We start from the raw sequence: 12,670 nt of genomic DNA, 5'->3' as shown, positions 1-12,670 counted from the left end.
TAATCCAGTCTGGCCAAGTGATGGGTTGCCTGCTATACAAAATTTTGAGTTGCCCCAGGTACAGACATTGGTATGTAGAAGAGGGTGATTTTGAAATTTAGTAAACATAGTACACCAAGTATTTTTGGCTCCCACAATAGTCAGTAATTGTTCTTTAGGGAATCAGTAGTAATCCAAGCGCAGTGCATGGGAAAGGGGTAAAAAAGCAACCAATTCGGCTTCCAGCTGGAGCAAGTCCAGGGCCCTACAGCACAAGGGAATGAGCTATTGTGCTGCTTGGCTAAGAATTATTGCCTGATGGTGAACTTTAAAGTTGGGAAATCTAACCCCCCCTGTTTTGATAGGGAGCTGTAATCTTTTTAAGGAGATTCTGGGTTTGTTACCAGCACCCCACAAGAAGGAACTGAACATGTTGATTTTGGTGGTAAAATAAAAGGGAGAAATATGGAGGGAGGGAATTGACAATGAAAAGGACCCTGGGAAGAGCATTAATTTTTTTATTTGTTTCCCCAAAGGGAGATGGGTAGTGCCTGCCATCTATTTAAATTGTTTGCTAATTAATTGGGGCTAATTAATGAGGCTAGGTTAATCTTGACTATGTTTTTAATTTCCTTGGGGAACAGGATGCCAAGATATCTGAGGTTTGTCTGTTGCCATCTAATGTGGGGCAGAATAAAAAGTAAAACCCTTCATTGGAGGGTTCTGCAACTGCCATGCATTTTTTAATCCCAATTTGTCCATATAGTCTCTTATAATGTTTCCAGAATGCAATTGTGTATGCTTGAGCCAACCTGACTTGTCTTTTTTTTTTTTTTTTTAAAAAGGACCAACACATTATTAAAATCTCCTGCTATGATGACTGAGCCTAATGGGATATTAATTAATTTGGTGAAAAAATTAAAAACTTGGATTATCTTTACTAGGTCTATATGTATTTATTAGAGTGTATATACAGAGTCAAAGATCTTAGCCTTCACTAGCAAAAATCTACCTTCCTCATCTTTATTTACATCTAGAATGTGTAAATTGAGTCTCTTGTGATATAATATTGCTCCAATTTTGGCTGAGGAGGAGAAATTGTTAAAACACTTCTTTCCCCATCCATTACCTTCTAAATTTCTCTGCCTCCAGGTCATTATGGTGGGTTTCCTGTAGGAAGAGGGTAAGGTAGACCAGGAAATGTAAAAGACAGTATAATGTGAGAAAACGGTAGAAAAAGAAATGAAGTGATCAAACTGACCAAAGATCACTTAAAATACATAACTCTTATCCAAATGGAAATAGAACCTAAGTCAAGGAGGCTTACAAGGGGATGACCTGATCACTTACTCCCCCCATTTCCCCAAAACACCCAGGTGGAGGTATAGCTGGATTCCCTTTAGCGTGATAAACAAAAAATAGTTTCATAACAAGGAAGGGCATGGTTTCTTCACTATTCATAACAACATAAAAAAAAGTGGTGGTGGTGGAGGAAGCCAGTATCTAAATTTAAGATCAAGACTATAATAGAAATACAATAAAGTTATGCAAATTGTTTGATAGAATAAAGTTATTTAATTGGATCAGGGTTGCAGATAAGAGTTTATTAGAAAAACAGTTCTTCCTAAATTTTGTCACCTAGAGCCTTGTCCATGCTGGATTATAGTCTGAATGCTATTGCCCAATAGCTATATCAGCAATATAAATTAACACAACACTTCTTACAACTCATTTAACAAAAATAAAAACTAAAAAAACCACCTTGGACTAATACTATTGGAAAAAACTGACCAATTAATACTAACACATTCTGAGTAATTTGGTGAATCATAACCTGTGATATAAAAATTATTCTTGGATAGGATTTTAGGAAATCAGATTTCTTCAAATTTGGGGAATTGAAAAGATTAATCATTAAACTGAAATCTTCATTACATTGTTTACATTGTGGTATCTCTTATAAGTGTACATTTAAGGCAGATGGATGAATATTTTCAGATTTACTATAAATCCAGAATCTAGGCAATTAGATGGGGGAAATTAAGTAAAATCATCAATGGGGAAGGGAAGAATTAAAAAAAAAAAAAAAAAGATTGGTTGGAAAAGGTACTGGGAGAGAGTGGCTCAGACAGAACAAAATTGTACTACTTTGTTGAACCTTGCCAATCCGCTGATGTGAAGAGTCCCAGGTCCAGTGAAGCAATTTGTTTGGAGTTAGGAACTCAAAAGTGGGTGCTCTCCTGGATTCATGAGGGCTGGGGTGGGGAAGGTACAGTCAAATCAGGAGTACTGATATTGAAACACTCCTGAGTGCTTAGTACCAGCAGCCAGAACCCATAGCTGCTTCTTGAGTCTGGATGGATGTTGAGGAGGGTCCAAACTCGAGCAGAATTGAGATCCTTCTCCCCATCCACCACCCTCTGTTTCATATTGCTATAAAAAAAACCTGCCAGGCTTAGTCTGAGGTGCTGTCACTGCTAAGGGAGGAATTTAGGTGGCAAGATCTTGGAGAGTGATATCCATAGGCTCCAGAGCAGTATACTTACCTTTAAAATAGGTATGATTATATGTGTAATTATATCCATGGTTGAACCTACCCTTGAGTATTTTGCCAAACCTGTTGGAATCCTAGAAATGTAGGGCTGGAATGGACTTTGAGCGGTCATCTAGTCCATCTCCCCTCACTGAGGCATGACCAGGTATACCTGTTGGGTATTTGTCTAACCAATTCTTAAAGACCTCCAACGATAGTGATTCCATAATCTGCCTTGATAACTTTATAGTTAGTTTTTTCTGACATCTAACGTAAATCTCCCTTGCTGTAGATTAAGCCCATTATTTCTTGTCAGACCTTCAACGAACATGGAGAACAGTTGGTTGCTGTCCTCTTTTTGTAAAAGCCCCAAATGTATTTGAAGACTGTTATCTGGTCCACCACAGTCTTTTTTTCTCAAGACTGAAGATATCTATTTTCTTTAACCTTTCCACATAGGTCAGGTTTTCTAAACCTTTTATTTGTTGTTCTCCTCAGGACTCTGTCCAATTTGTCCACATCTTTCTTAAAGCGTGACACCCAAACTTGTCCACAGTACACCAGCGAGGCTATTGTTTATCATCCTGTTATCCTCTAGGTGCTTACAGACTGATTGTTTAATTTGTCCCAGTATTTTTCCAGGTATCAAAGGTAGGCTGACTAGTCTATAATTCCCTGGATCCTCTTTGTTTCCTCTTTTAATTATAGGTTCTGTGTGTGACCTTCTCAGAGACCAACCCGTCCTCCTTGAGATCTCGAAGATAATCACTAGTGATTCCAAAATTGCTTCAGCTAATTCCTTCCGTATTCTAGGGGGAATTTCATCAGGCCCTGCTGGCTTGAATACATCTAGCTTATCTAAATATTCTTTAACCTGTTCTTTTGCTGTTTTGGCTTGTGTTCCTTCCACCTTATTGTTGTTATTAATGGTGTTAAGTATCTGGTCATAACTGATTTTTTTAGTGAAGAATGAAGCAAAATAGGTATTATATGCCTCAGCCTTCATGGTGGTGTTCCTTATTAGCATTTTTCCCCCACTAAGTAGTGGACCTCTATTTTCCTTTGTCCTTCTCTTGCTCCTAATGTACTTGTAGAACCTCTTCTTACTACCGTATGTCCCTTGCTAGGTGTAATTTGTTTTGTGTCTTAGCCTTTCTTATGTTATCCTTACTATGTTTCCACTATTCTTTTATACTCATCTTTAGCAATTTGTCTGTATTTTCACTTTTTGTAGGATTCCTTTTTGATTTTCAGGTCATTAAAAAGCTCTTGGTGCAGCCATATTGTCCTATTACTATTCTTCCTATCTTTCCTTCACAGTGGAATAGTTTTCTGCTGTGTTTTTAATATTGTCTCTCTGAGAAACTGCCAGCTGCCTTGAGCTCCTTTTTCCCTTAGGCTTTCTTCTCATGGGTCCCTACCTACCAGGTCTCTGAGTTTGTTAATCTGTTAGTTTTTTGAAGCCCACTGTGCTTATTCTGCTGCTTTCCTTCTTTTCCTTAGAATTATGTAATCTATCATTTCATGATCACTTTCAGCAAATTGCCTTCAACCTTCAGATTCACAAGCTCTTCCTCCCTGTTAGTTAGAATCAAGTTTAAGATGGCTGCCATTGGTTATTTCCTCCATCTGAAACAAGAAGTTGTCCCCAACACATTTTGGAACTTAATGGACATTTTGTGTTTTGCTATTTTACTTATCCAACAGATATTTGGGTACTTAAAGTTCCCCATTACTACCAGGATTTTGTATTTTGGATATACTGCATACTTATTTGCATCTTTTATTAGTTTTTAGCTGTATAGTTTAGTAACTTATAGTTGGAATGTTTGTTCTCTTTTTTTTTGTCTTTTCTTCTTGGCAAGTGGCTGCATCCATTCCCCTCAGAGGGAAACACATTTGCAAATTTTATTAGCTTCACATTGGCAGTGAAATAGGGAGTTTAAATTTCTCACACATTTAAGTTATTTGTACTATTATGAACCTTATTCAGAGTAAAAAAATGGAAATTTTTGTAACTCTAAAGAGGTGGTGTTTAAGTCTAGAAATGTCTTAACTAGGGTTAACTTTCCGGTGAGAAATTAAATGGATACACTGAAGAACACAAAGTTTGTGTACATAAACTGTAAGGGTATGGTCACACTGACTTAATTTTGCATTTGGCTTTTCCTATGTACTAAAGAGCTACTTATAATATACTTTCATATAGTTCAATTCATCTTCAGATGCTTTTGCTAATATTGTTCATTTAAACAAGGGGGGAAAGAAAGTACATCATATTATATTTGATAACCCTAACAGAGTTGTTAGTAATGAATTTTCATTCTTCTAGGCTTCGATCTTTTGTAGTAAGAATTCTAATTTTTTTCATTTACTATAGTATTCTTTTTTTTCTTATGGATTCACCAAATTCAGCTTTTCATGGTAGAAAAACTGAAATAGAGACAATATTGAAGGTAGGCAAGATTAGCTGGTCACTGTTTTGTTTTTTTTTTGTTTTTTAAAGACTGATTAAACACACTAAAATTTCAATAGAATGTCATTTAAATTTTCTTTGAAAGTTAGGAAAAATGATACTTGTTTTACAGGAAAAGTTATCAAAGTCTGGACCAACTCTCTGCGGAAGTTAGTCTTTCTCAGACATCTCTGGACCCAGGTAATTCACAAGATGGAGATGGAAAGCAAGATGGATTAAATTTACTAAGTGAAGGTAAAATACTGCCTAAAAGTTACACTTTGTTCAGGTCCTTGTTAATACTTTTTAATAAATACTTTCAAGTACTCTTCAATTTCAGCAATCAAGGCATCTTGCTTTTCTTCTAGGGAACAAACTTTCAACCTGATATGTGCAAGGAAATAAAATGTACCTTTTCAAAGTTAATGTGTTTCAGAGTAACAGCCGTGTTAGTCTGTATTCGCAAAAAGAAAAGGAGTACTTGTGGCACCTTAGAGACTAACCAATTTATTTGAGCATGAGCTTTTGTGAGCTACAGCTCACTTCATCGGATGCATACCGTGGAAACTGCAGCAGACTTTATATACACACAGAGAATATGAAACAATACCTCCTCCCACCCCACTGTCCTGCTGGTAATAGCTTATCTAAAGTGATCATCAAGTTGGGCCATTTCCTGCACAAATCCAGGTTCTCTCACCCCCTCACCCCCCTCCAAAAAACACACACACAAACTCACTATCCTGCTGGTAATAGCTCATCCAAAGTGACCACTCTCCCTACAATGTGCATGATAATCTGGATTTGTGCAGGAAATGGCCCAACTTGATTATCATGCACATTGTGTAGAGTTGTCACTTTGGATGGGCTATTACCAGCAGGAGAGTGAATTTGTGTGTGGGGGGGTGGAGGGTGAGAAAACCTGGATTTGTGCTGGAAATGGCCCAACTTGATGATCACTTTAGATAAGCTATTACCAGCAGGACAGTGGGGTGGGAGGAGGTATTGTTTCATATTCTCTGTGTGTATATAAAGTCTGCTGCAGTTTCCACGGTATGCATCCGATGAAGTGAGCTGTAGCTCACGAAAGCTTATGCTCAAATAAATTGGTTAGTCTCTAAGGTGCCACAAGTACTCTTTTTCTTTTTGCAAAGTTAATGTGTGTGACTCGACTGTTTTTCCCAAGCACCTTATTGAAAATACGTTTGCATGTATCAAGTCCCAATGATATGAGTAGTACATTATTTTGTGCTGTGTTTAAGGCAAGGCTTTATATTGACTTCAAACATTATTGTTACATTTCCCCCTTCACCATGTGGGATCTGGTGTCATTTTTCTGCTACAATTAACCTAAGGTTCCATGAGTCCAGTCATTGGGCTTTGCAGCTCCCTTTCAATGTTATTCTCCCACACTTTTTACTTTGTCTTTCCTACTGTCCAGTCTAATTTTATCGGGCATTCAGATGCTGCTTTTGTCTGTAATTCTGTAGGCTGCCATATGTTTTCCATTAAAATTAAGGGATAGCGAAATAGGCAACAGACAAAATCAGTGGCTAGCACTACACATCTATATCTTCAGTTTTCTTTCAGTTACCCTCTTGTGGCCAACTGTGAATAAGCAGGAAGGTGCAACAAGACATTTGAGACTCTAAATGTTTAATATGAGTTACTATAAAGAATTCCTCCCAATCCCTCAAACTTTAATCACGTGCAGCCTGGGAAATAAAAATTCTTTTTTTAAAAAAACATATCTTTAAAGGCTATGATCAAGTTATTTTTTCCCAGTTAAAAAACTGTCGTCATGAACAGTGCCTTAAAATCTAAATCTGTTTTAAGACCCATTGCGTGCACTAGTTCACTTAAAGTAATTGCTAGTTCAGTGTTATGGTTAACATTGAGAAGATACACCCTGCGCTTGGTCCCTCTGTAATAGCAGTGTTGTTTCTTTTATTTTTGCCACATTTGACACCATTTTACGACTTCAAGTACTAGCTCATGTCCTTTCCACTGTAGGTATGTGCATGCCTCGTGCACAGCTGTCAGAGAATTTTTTCCCTGAGCGGTACCTGTTTGGATTGCCCAACTGTCTTCTGTTGCCATATACCACTGCATGTTGGTATTCAAGGGCAAAGCCTCTCCGACTCCCCTCATTTACTCGTTACCGCAAGTGGTGGTGGTTGGAGTGATTGCAGACTTGTTGTGACAGGTGCTCCCCTCACTCCTTTGTGTACATATCCTGTTATTGTTAGTTAATTAGTTTAGTGGTAGTTTGTTTAGCTAGCTTTTAGGGCTAGGTTTTCGTTTTAGGTCTCTTGACCACTTTTAATCTTTTGGTACCAAAACAATGCCCTGCTCACCGAGGTTTAAGTTCTGCCAGACTTGCGCTAAACCTGTGCTGGTCAGCAATCCACACCCGGGCCAGATTATAATGTTTGGGAGAATCCCACATTCATTACATTTGTAAGGGATTCAAGCCCTGCTCAAAGAAAGACAGAGGTGAGGCTTGAGTGCTTACTTATTGAGGCAGCGCTTTGCCGTCCATCAGAATCATCTTACAGGAAAAGCTTCCTAAGTACATCAACAGAGCACCCCACCAGAGATGTCTGTGGCACCTCGGTCCCATTGGCCGATACTGAAGAAAATGCTTATGCCTTCCTCAGGCTCAGTGAGTCAATACCAAAGCCACGCAGAGGCAGAGACTCTGCATAATGTTCAGGAGGAAGGCTCTCCCTGGGGCACTCATTGCTTAGGAATAGGGGACTGCTGCCTCCAGAACCTGTGCCAAGTCGAGGCCATCCAAGAACTTCGTGGAGCCCTCAGACAGTGCCGATCACTACCACTCAAGAGGCGTATGCAGCTGCAAGGGACTGACACAGATTCTTGGTACTGGTATCACCAGTATTACAAGAAGGACTACAGCCAGTATTGATGTCTGCAGGTTTTCCCTCACCATGTCAAGAAACTGCAGAATTGTTACTGCCCAAGCTTCCGCAAAAGCCAGTGCAATAGACAGGCAAGCCTGTGGTGATACCCCCAGTACAACCCATGTCTGGGCTTCGACTACCTCTCACCAGTTCCAACTGGTTCTACCTCTCTGTTTCTGGAAGTTTCAGATTCTTCATCTTCGGTTTTGAAGATGAGGTGGTCTGTATGACATCCAAGACAAGGAACATACCCTCCATCACAGTCTTTGGGACCACAGGCCATGCAGCAACTCAACACTGAAATCCTTCTAACGGACGGTGCCCTGGGTAAGGATGGGGCCTTGGTCCATATCAGTGGCTCTTTTGGACACCCTGCCATGTCCCCCCTCCAGCTAGGACCTTTCCCCAATCATCTTGGTATCCTTGAGAGCGCTTCGGCAGCATTGGAACTGAGGACATCATACACCAGTACTCAGTGCTAAGATGGGTACCAATCAGCCAGAGATCACTGAGGCAGCTTCTCCTCTGCAAGACATAAATCACCTTAGAGCCACCTCTTAGTCCTCTTCACCAGATGAGGCGATTGAGCTAACAAATGATTCACCACCACAAGAGGACACCAGAGCTCAAGATCTTTTGAGAAGGGTGGTTTCTGTTTGATATTCAGGCAGAGGAGGTGTGTGCAGCTCTCACTAGCTGGTGAACTAGTATCGATGTATCCAGTATTGATGGTTCTGCCAACTAACAAAGTCATTATAGAGCTTGTTAAGGCGCTTTGGCAGACACCTTCAGTGACACAGAATCATAGAATATAAGGGTTGGAAGGGACCTCAGAAGGTCAACTAGTCCAACCCCCTGCTCAAAGAAGGACCAATCCCAAACTAAATCATGCCATATAACCCAGGTTACAATTGGGACTGTTTGAACTGCTGTGCCCCCTTAATTCTCCAGTTCAGGGTGTGTTTTGCAGTGGTTTGCTGATGAACAAACCACCCCTGCCAGGCTCTGTTCACTCATAGCCCTTAGCATGCAGTCACATCCAGCTGAGTTGCATGAATGCTCTCCCACCACTGATGCACTACACACAAGACAACACTTGCCAGCTTTCTAGTCCGAGCCTTGTACCCCGAAATGTGTCTTGTACTGTGCAGTCCATTCACTGTACAGTATAAGCTCATATAACTCCGTTATTCCAACAAAGGGTAATAATTATCACCACCTTTGTTGTTCTAAGCAGTCTCCCACACACTTTAATCCAAACTCACTGCTTAAGATAAAACAGTAAAATGTTTATTAACTATAGAAAGAAGGATTTTAAGTCATCACAAGTAACGAGGCATAAAGGTCAAAATTAATTACAAAAGCAATAAAAAACAAACACACAAGTCCTATTTCTAAACTTTACCAAGCTAATTCAGATTTGAAGTAAACAGATTTGGGACAACAAGCATCAGTGCTAAAAGGGAAAGATTCAAAGAGACTGGATCTGTTTGGTCGGAAACTTTGTTCCACAAGAAGTCTGCAACTCAGGATTGCAAACCAATAGGCGCTCCTGAGTCACTATGACTTCACTCTCTGGAAAAAATATTTTAAAATTTAAAGGCAATTCACCAAAGGACGGTAGGCAGGAGTTTGCAGTAACGGTAGATGAGGGTAAACTGGTTGCCAAAACTGCTCTCCAGGACAGTTGAGATAGCGCATGCTGGGCTGCTCAACCATGGCATCAGCTATTACTATGAGAAGATGTTCACGGTTGCAATCATCTGGGATACCCCCAGAGGTCCAGCAGACCATCCAGAACCTCTCTTTCGAAGGTGTCTCATTATTTTCAGAGAAAATGGATGACCGGCTCTATAGCCTGAAAGATTCATGGGCCACATTAAAATTTCTTGGAATCTATACTCCAGCGATGAAAAGGAAACAATTTCATCCAGAGCAGCCATAAGGGCACCAAGTTTTTGCTCCCTGGTCCCACGATGCACCAAGGAGAAAGGGCAGGGGTTACAGAAGGCATCTTTCACTGCCCTCTTCTTCAGCATCAGCTAGCTCATCCCATCCAGCCGCTTTGTCCAAACAGGCATTTTAATGGGTTGGTTGAGGGCAGGGTACCAGTTACCATAGTTCCATGTGTTTCCCAGTCACTTATCCCACTTCCTAAGCAATTAGCAATTAGGACCCACATAACATTAGATTGGTTCATCTTAAGCAGGGTGGAAAAATCACATTCTGCAAAAATTAAGAGTCCATGTGTTTGTATACCTGGATGACTGGTTGATTAGAGGCTCATTGATTAGATGAGGCTCATGTGTTATCCAGTGTATCCACCGTCCTGTCCCCGTTTGATACACTGGGACTTCTGCTGAATCAGGACAAATCAATCCTAAAACCAGTACAGAGAACAGAGTTCATTGGGGTGCTCTTGGACTCCACAAAGGCCAAGGCCTTTCTGCCACAATTCAGGTTTGAAACATTACTGCTGAGGCTGAAACATACCCATTCACTATGGCACACAGCTGCCTCAGTCTCCTGGGTCACATGGCAGCATGGTCCTACGTAGTTCAGCATTCCAGGCTGCATCTTGGAAAGTTGCAGGCATGCCTAGCTTCAGGGTGTGCCCTGAATCATCGTAATTTGGGCAAAGTGGTTCCAGGGCCAGTGTCGGTGTTGTCATTGTTGGTTTGGTGGTTGGACCCTCTGAAAGTGTGTGTAGGTCCCCTGTCTCTCTGCTACCAACCTCACTCTAGTCCCAGATGCATCATCCCTGGGTTGGGGAGCTCATATGAGGTCCCTGCAGACTCAGCATCTCTGGTCATCTCAAGATCAAAAGACTTATATAAAAGTCAGAGAGCTAAGATCAGTACATGTAGCTTGCTCAGCCTTCCTCCTCCTGATAGTGGGAAATAATTCAATTTTAACACACAACTCTGCAGTTATGTTTTACGTAAGCAGACGGAGAGCAGCACAATCCATTCAAGTGTGCCAAGAGGCAGTTCGCCTTTGGGACTTTCGCATAACCAACTTGATTCATCTCAGGGCTCCTTATCTTCCAGGAATACAGAACATGTTAGCTGATTAGCTGAGCAGATCCTTTCTTGAGTGGTCATTATGCCCAGATGTGGCTAGATCCATCTTCCAGCTCTGGGCGAATTCCCCAAGTTGACTTACTTGCAACAAAGACTAGAAGAAAATGCCATCAATGTTGTTCCAGGGGAGCTCTCAGCTGGTAGCTCACTGACAGATGCTTTTCTCCTATTTTGGAAGGATTCCCTAATATACACCTTCCCTTCAATTCCTTTGCTACACAGGGTCATGTCCAAAGTGAAACAAGACCATGCTCATCTCATCCTTCTAGCACTGAAATGGTCTTGTTAACACTTGTACTCAACTCTACTAACCTTGCTAATTGAGCCTCAATTGTCTGTCCTGTTGGACCCAAACGTGATTTCCCAGGACCAGGGTCACTTGCTCTATTCCAGTCTCTGTTCCCTCCATCTGACAGCCTGGATGCTTAATAGATAACACCCTTTGAAAGATCCTTTTCAAAGGACATTCACAAAGTGCTTCTGAATTGCAGAAAACCCTCAACTGGGAGCACTTACCCGACTAAGTAGAAATGCTTCTTCATTTGGTCCTGTCAGAAAGCTGTATCTCCAGAGCGGACCTGGACCGCATACTGGACTGTCTTCTATATCTAAAACAGAGTTTGGCTATTAGCTCTATAAGGTTCCATCTGGCAGCTATTTTGGCCTTCCACAACTTGGTGGATAGTAGATCCCTTTTTTCCAATCCCATCATCATCAGATTCCTAAAGGGCTTGGTCAGATTAAATCCACATATGCAAGATCCTGGGATCTGAACTTGGTCCTAATAAAATTGACAGGACTGCCCTTTAAATCCCTTGCAACTTGTGCTCTGCTTACCTCTATGTGAATGTAGCATCTCTAGCGGCCACCACCTTGGCCAGAAGAGTGGAAGAGTTGAAAGCCCTAGTGTCATAGCCTCCATATACAATTTTTAATAGGTTTAAGGTTTATCTTCATCCTCACCCAAAATTTCTCACTATGGTGATCTCTCTAATTTTCATGTTAATCGAGTAACCTATCAGCTGACTTTCTGAAACCTCATGCCCAGAGCGATAAGGAGAAACTTTATTTGTTGAATGTGAGAGAGGCTCTAACTTTCTAACTGGAACATACCAAATTATTTAGGACCTCTGCTCAGTTGTTCGTTGTGATTGCGGACAGAACTAAGATGCTCGGAGGATTTCATTCTGGATCTCTTTATACATTCTTTTGTTACCTGCTGGCTAATATAGCCCCTCCCAGCTAGGGTATTGATACATTCTACTAGAGCACAGGCAATATCAGTGGCTTACTTGATGCAAGTACCTATCACTGACATTTGTCAAACTGGAGATTGGTCATCTGTCCTTACCTTTGCTTCCTCCGCCCAGGGATAATGACAGTTTTGGATAGGTGGTCTTACAAGCACTGTTCAGGTTGACCTTAAGCCCACCTCTATGATTGTCTATCTGTGAGTTCCCTACAGTGGAATGGACCTGTGCAAGCACTCGAAGAAAAAATGGCTATCTGCCTTTCTATAACAGTTCTTCGAGTGGGTTGCGCATGACCATTCCACGACCCGCCAGTCTTCCCCTATCAGAGTCTATCCAGCATGAAGAAACTGAGGGGAGTCAGGGGTGGCTCTGCCTCCTTATTACAGCACATAGTGGCGCATGACAACAGAGGTTTCTCAGACCACCCCGATGGGTATGGCTGA

The 12,670-nt window shown here is 41.1% G+C and overlaps 1 protein-coding gene across 5 annotated transcripts in view; it reads left to right on the top strand.

Moving 5' to 3' along the window:
* The window catches only part of RUNDC3B (RUN domain containing 3B), a 147,258-nt gene that overhangs the window by 126,449 nt on the left and 8,139 nt on the right, over nucleotides 1–12,670 (top strand). For 3 of the 5 annotated variants that reach the window (XR_012157564.2, XR_012157566.2, XM_073334080.2), the window contains exon 10: nucleotides 5,101–5,222. Coding sequence is in view for 2 of the 5 variants with exons in the window: in XM_073334080.2 (XP_073190181.1) it covers nucleotides 5,101–5,222 (122 nt within the window). In the remaining 3 variants the exon portion in view is untranslated. The remainder of the gene's footprint in view (nucleotides 1–5,100; nucleotides 5,223–12,670) is intronic. The other 2 variants (XR_012157565.1, XM_073334081.2) reach the window with 1 other exon arrangement.

This window comes from Lepidochelys kempii, chromosome 2 (genome assembly GCF_965140285.1).
Source record: "Lepidochelys kempii isolate rLepKem1 chromosome 2, rLepKem1.hap1, whole genome shotgun sequence".
Lineage (NCBI taxonomy): Eukaryota > Metazoa > Chordata > Testudines > Cheloniidae > Lepidochelys > Lepidochelys kempii.
The sequence above is the reverse complement of the archived record's forward strand: the minus strand, read 5'-3'. Positions and strand labels throughout refer to the sequence as shown.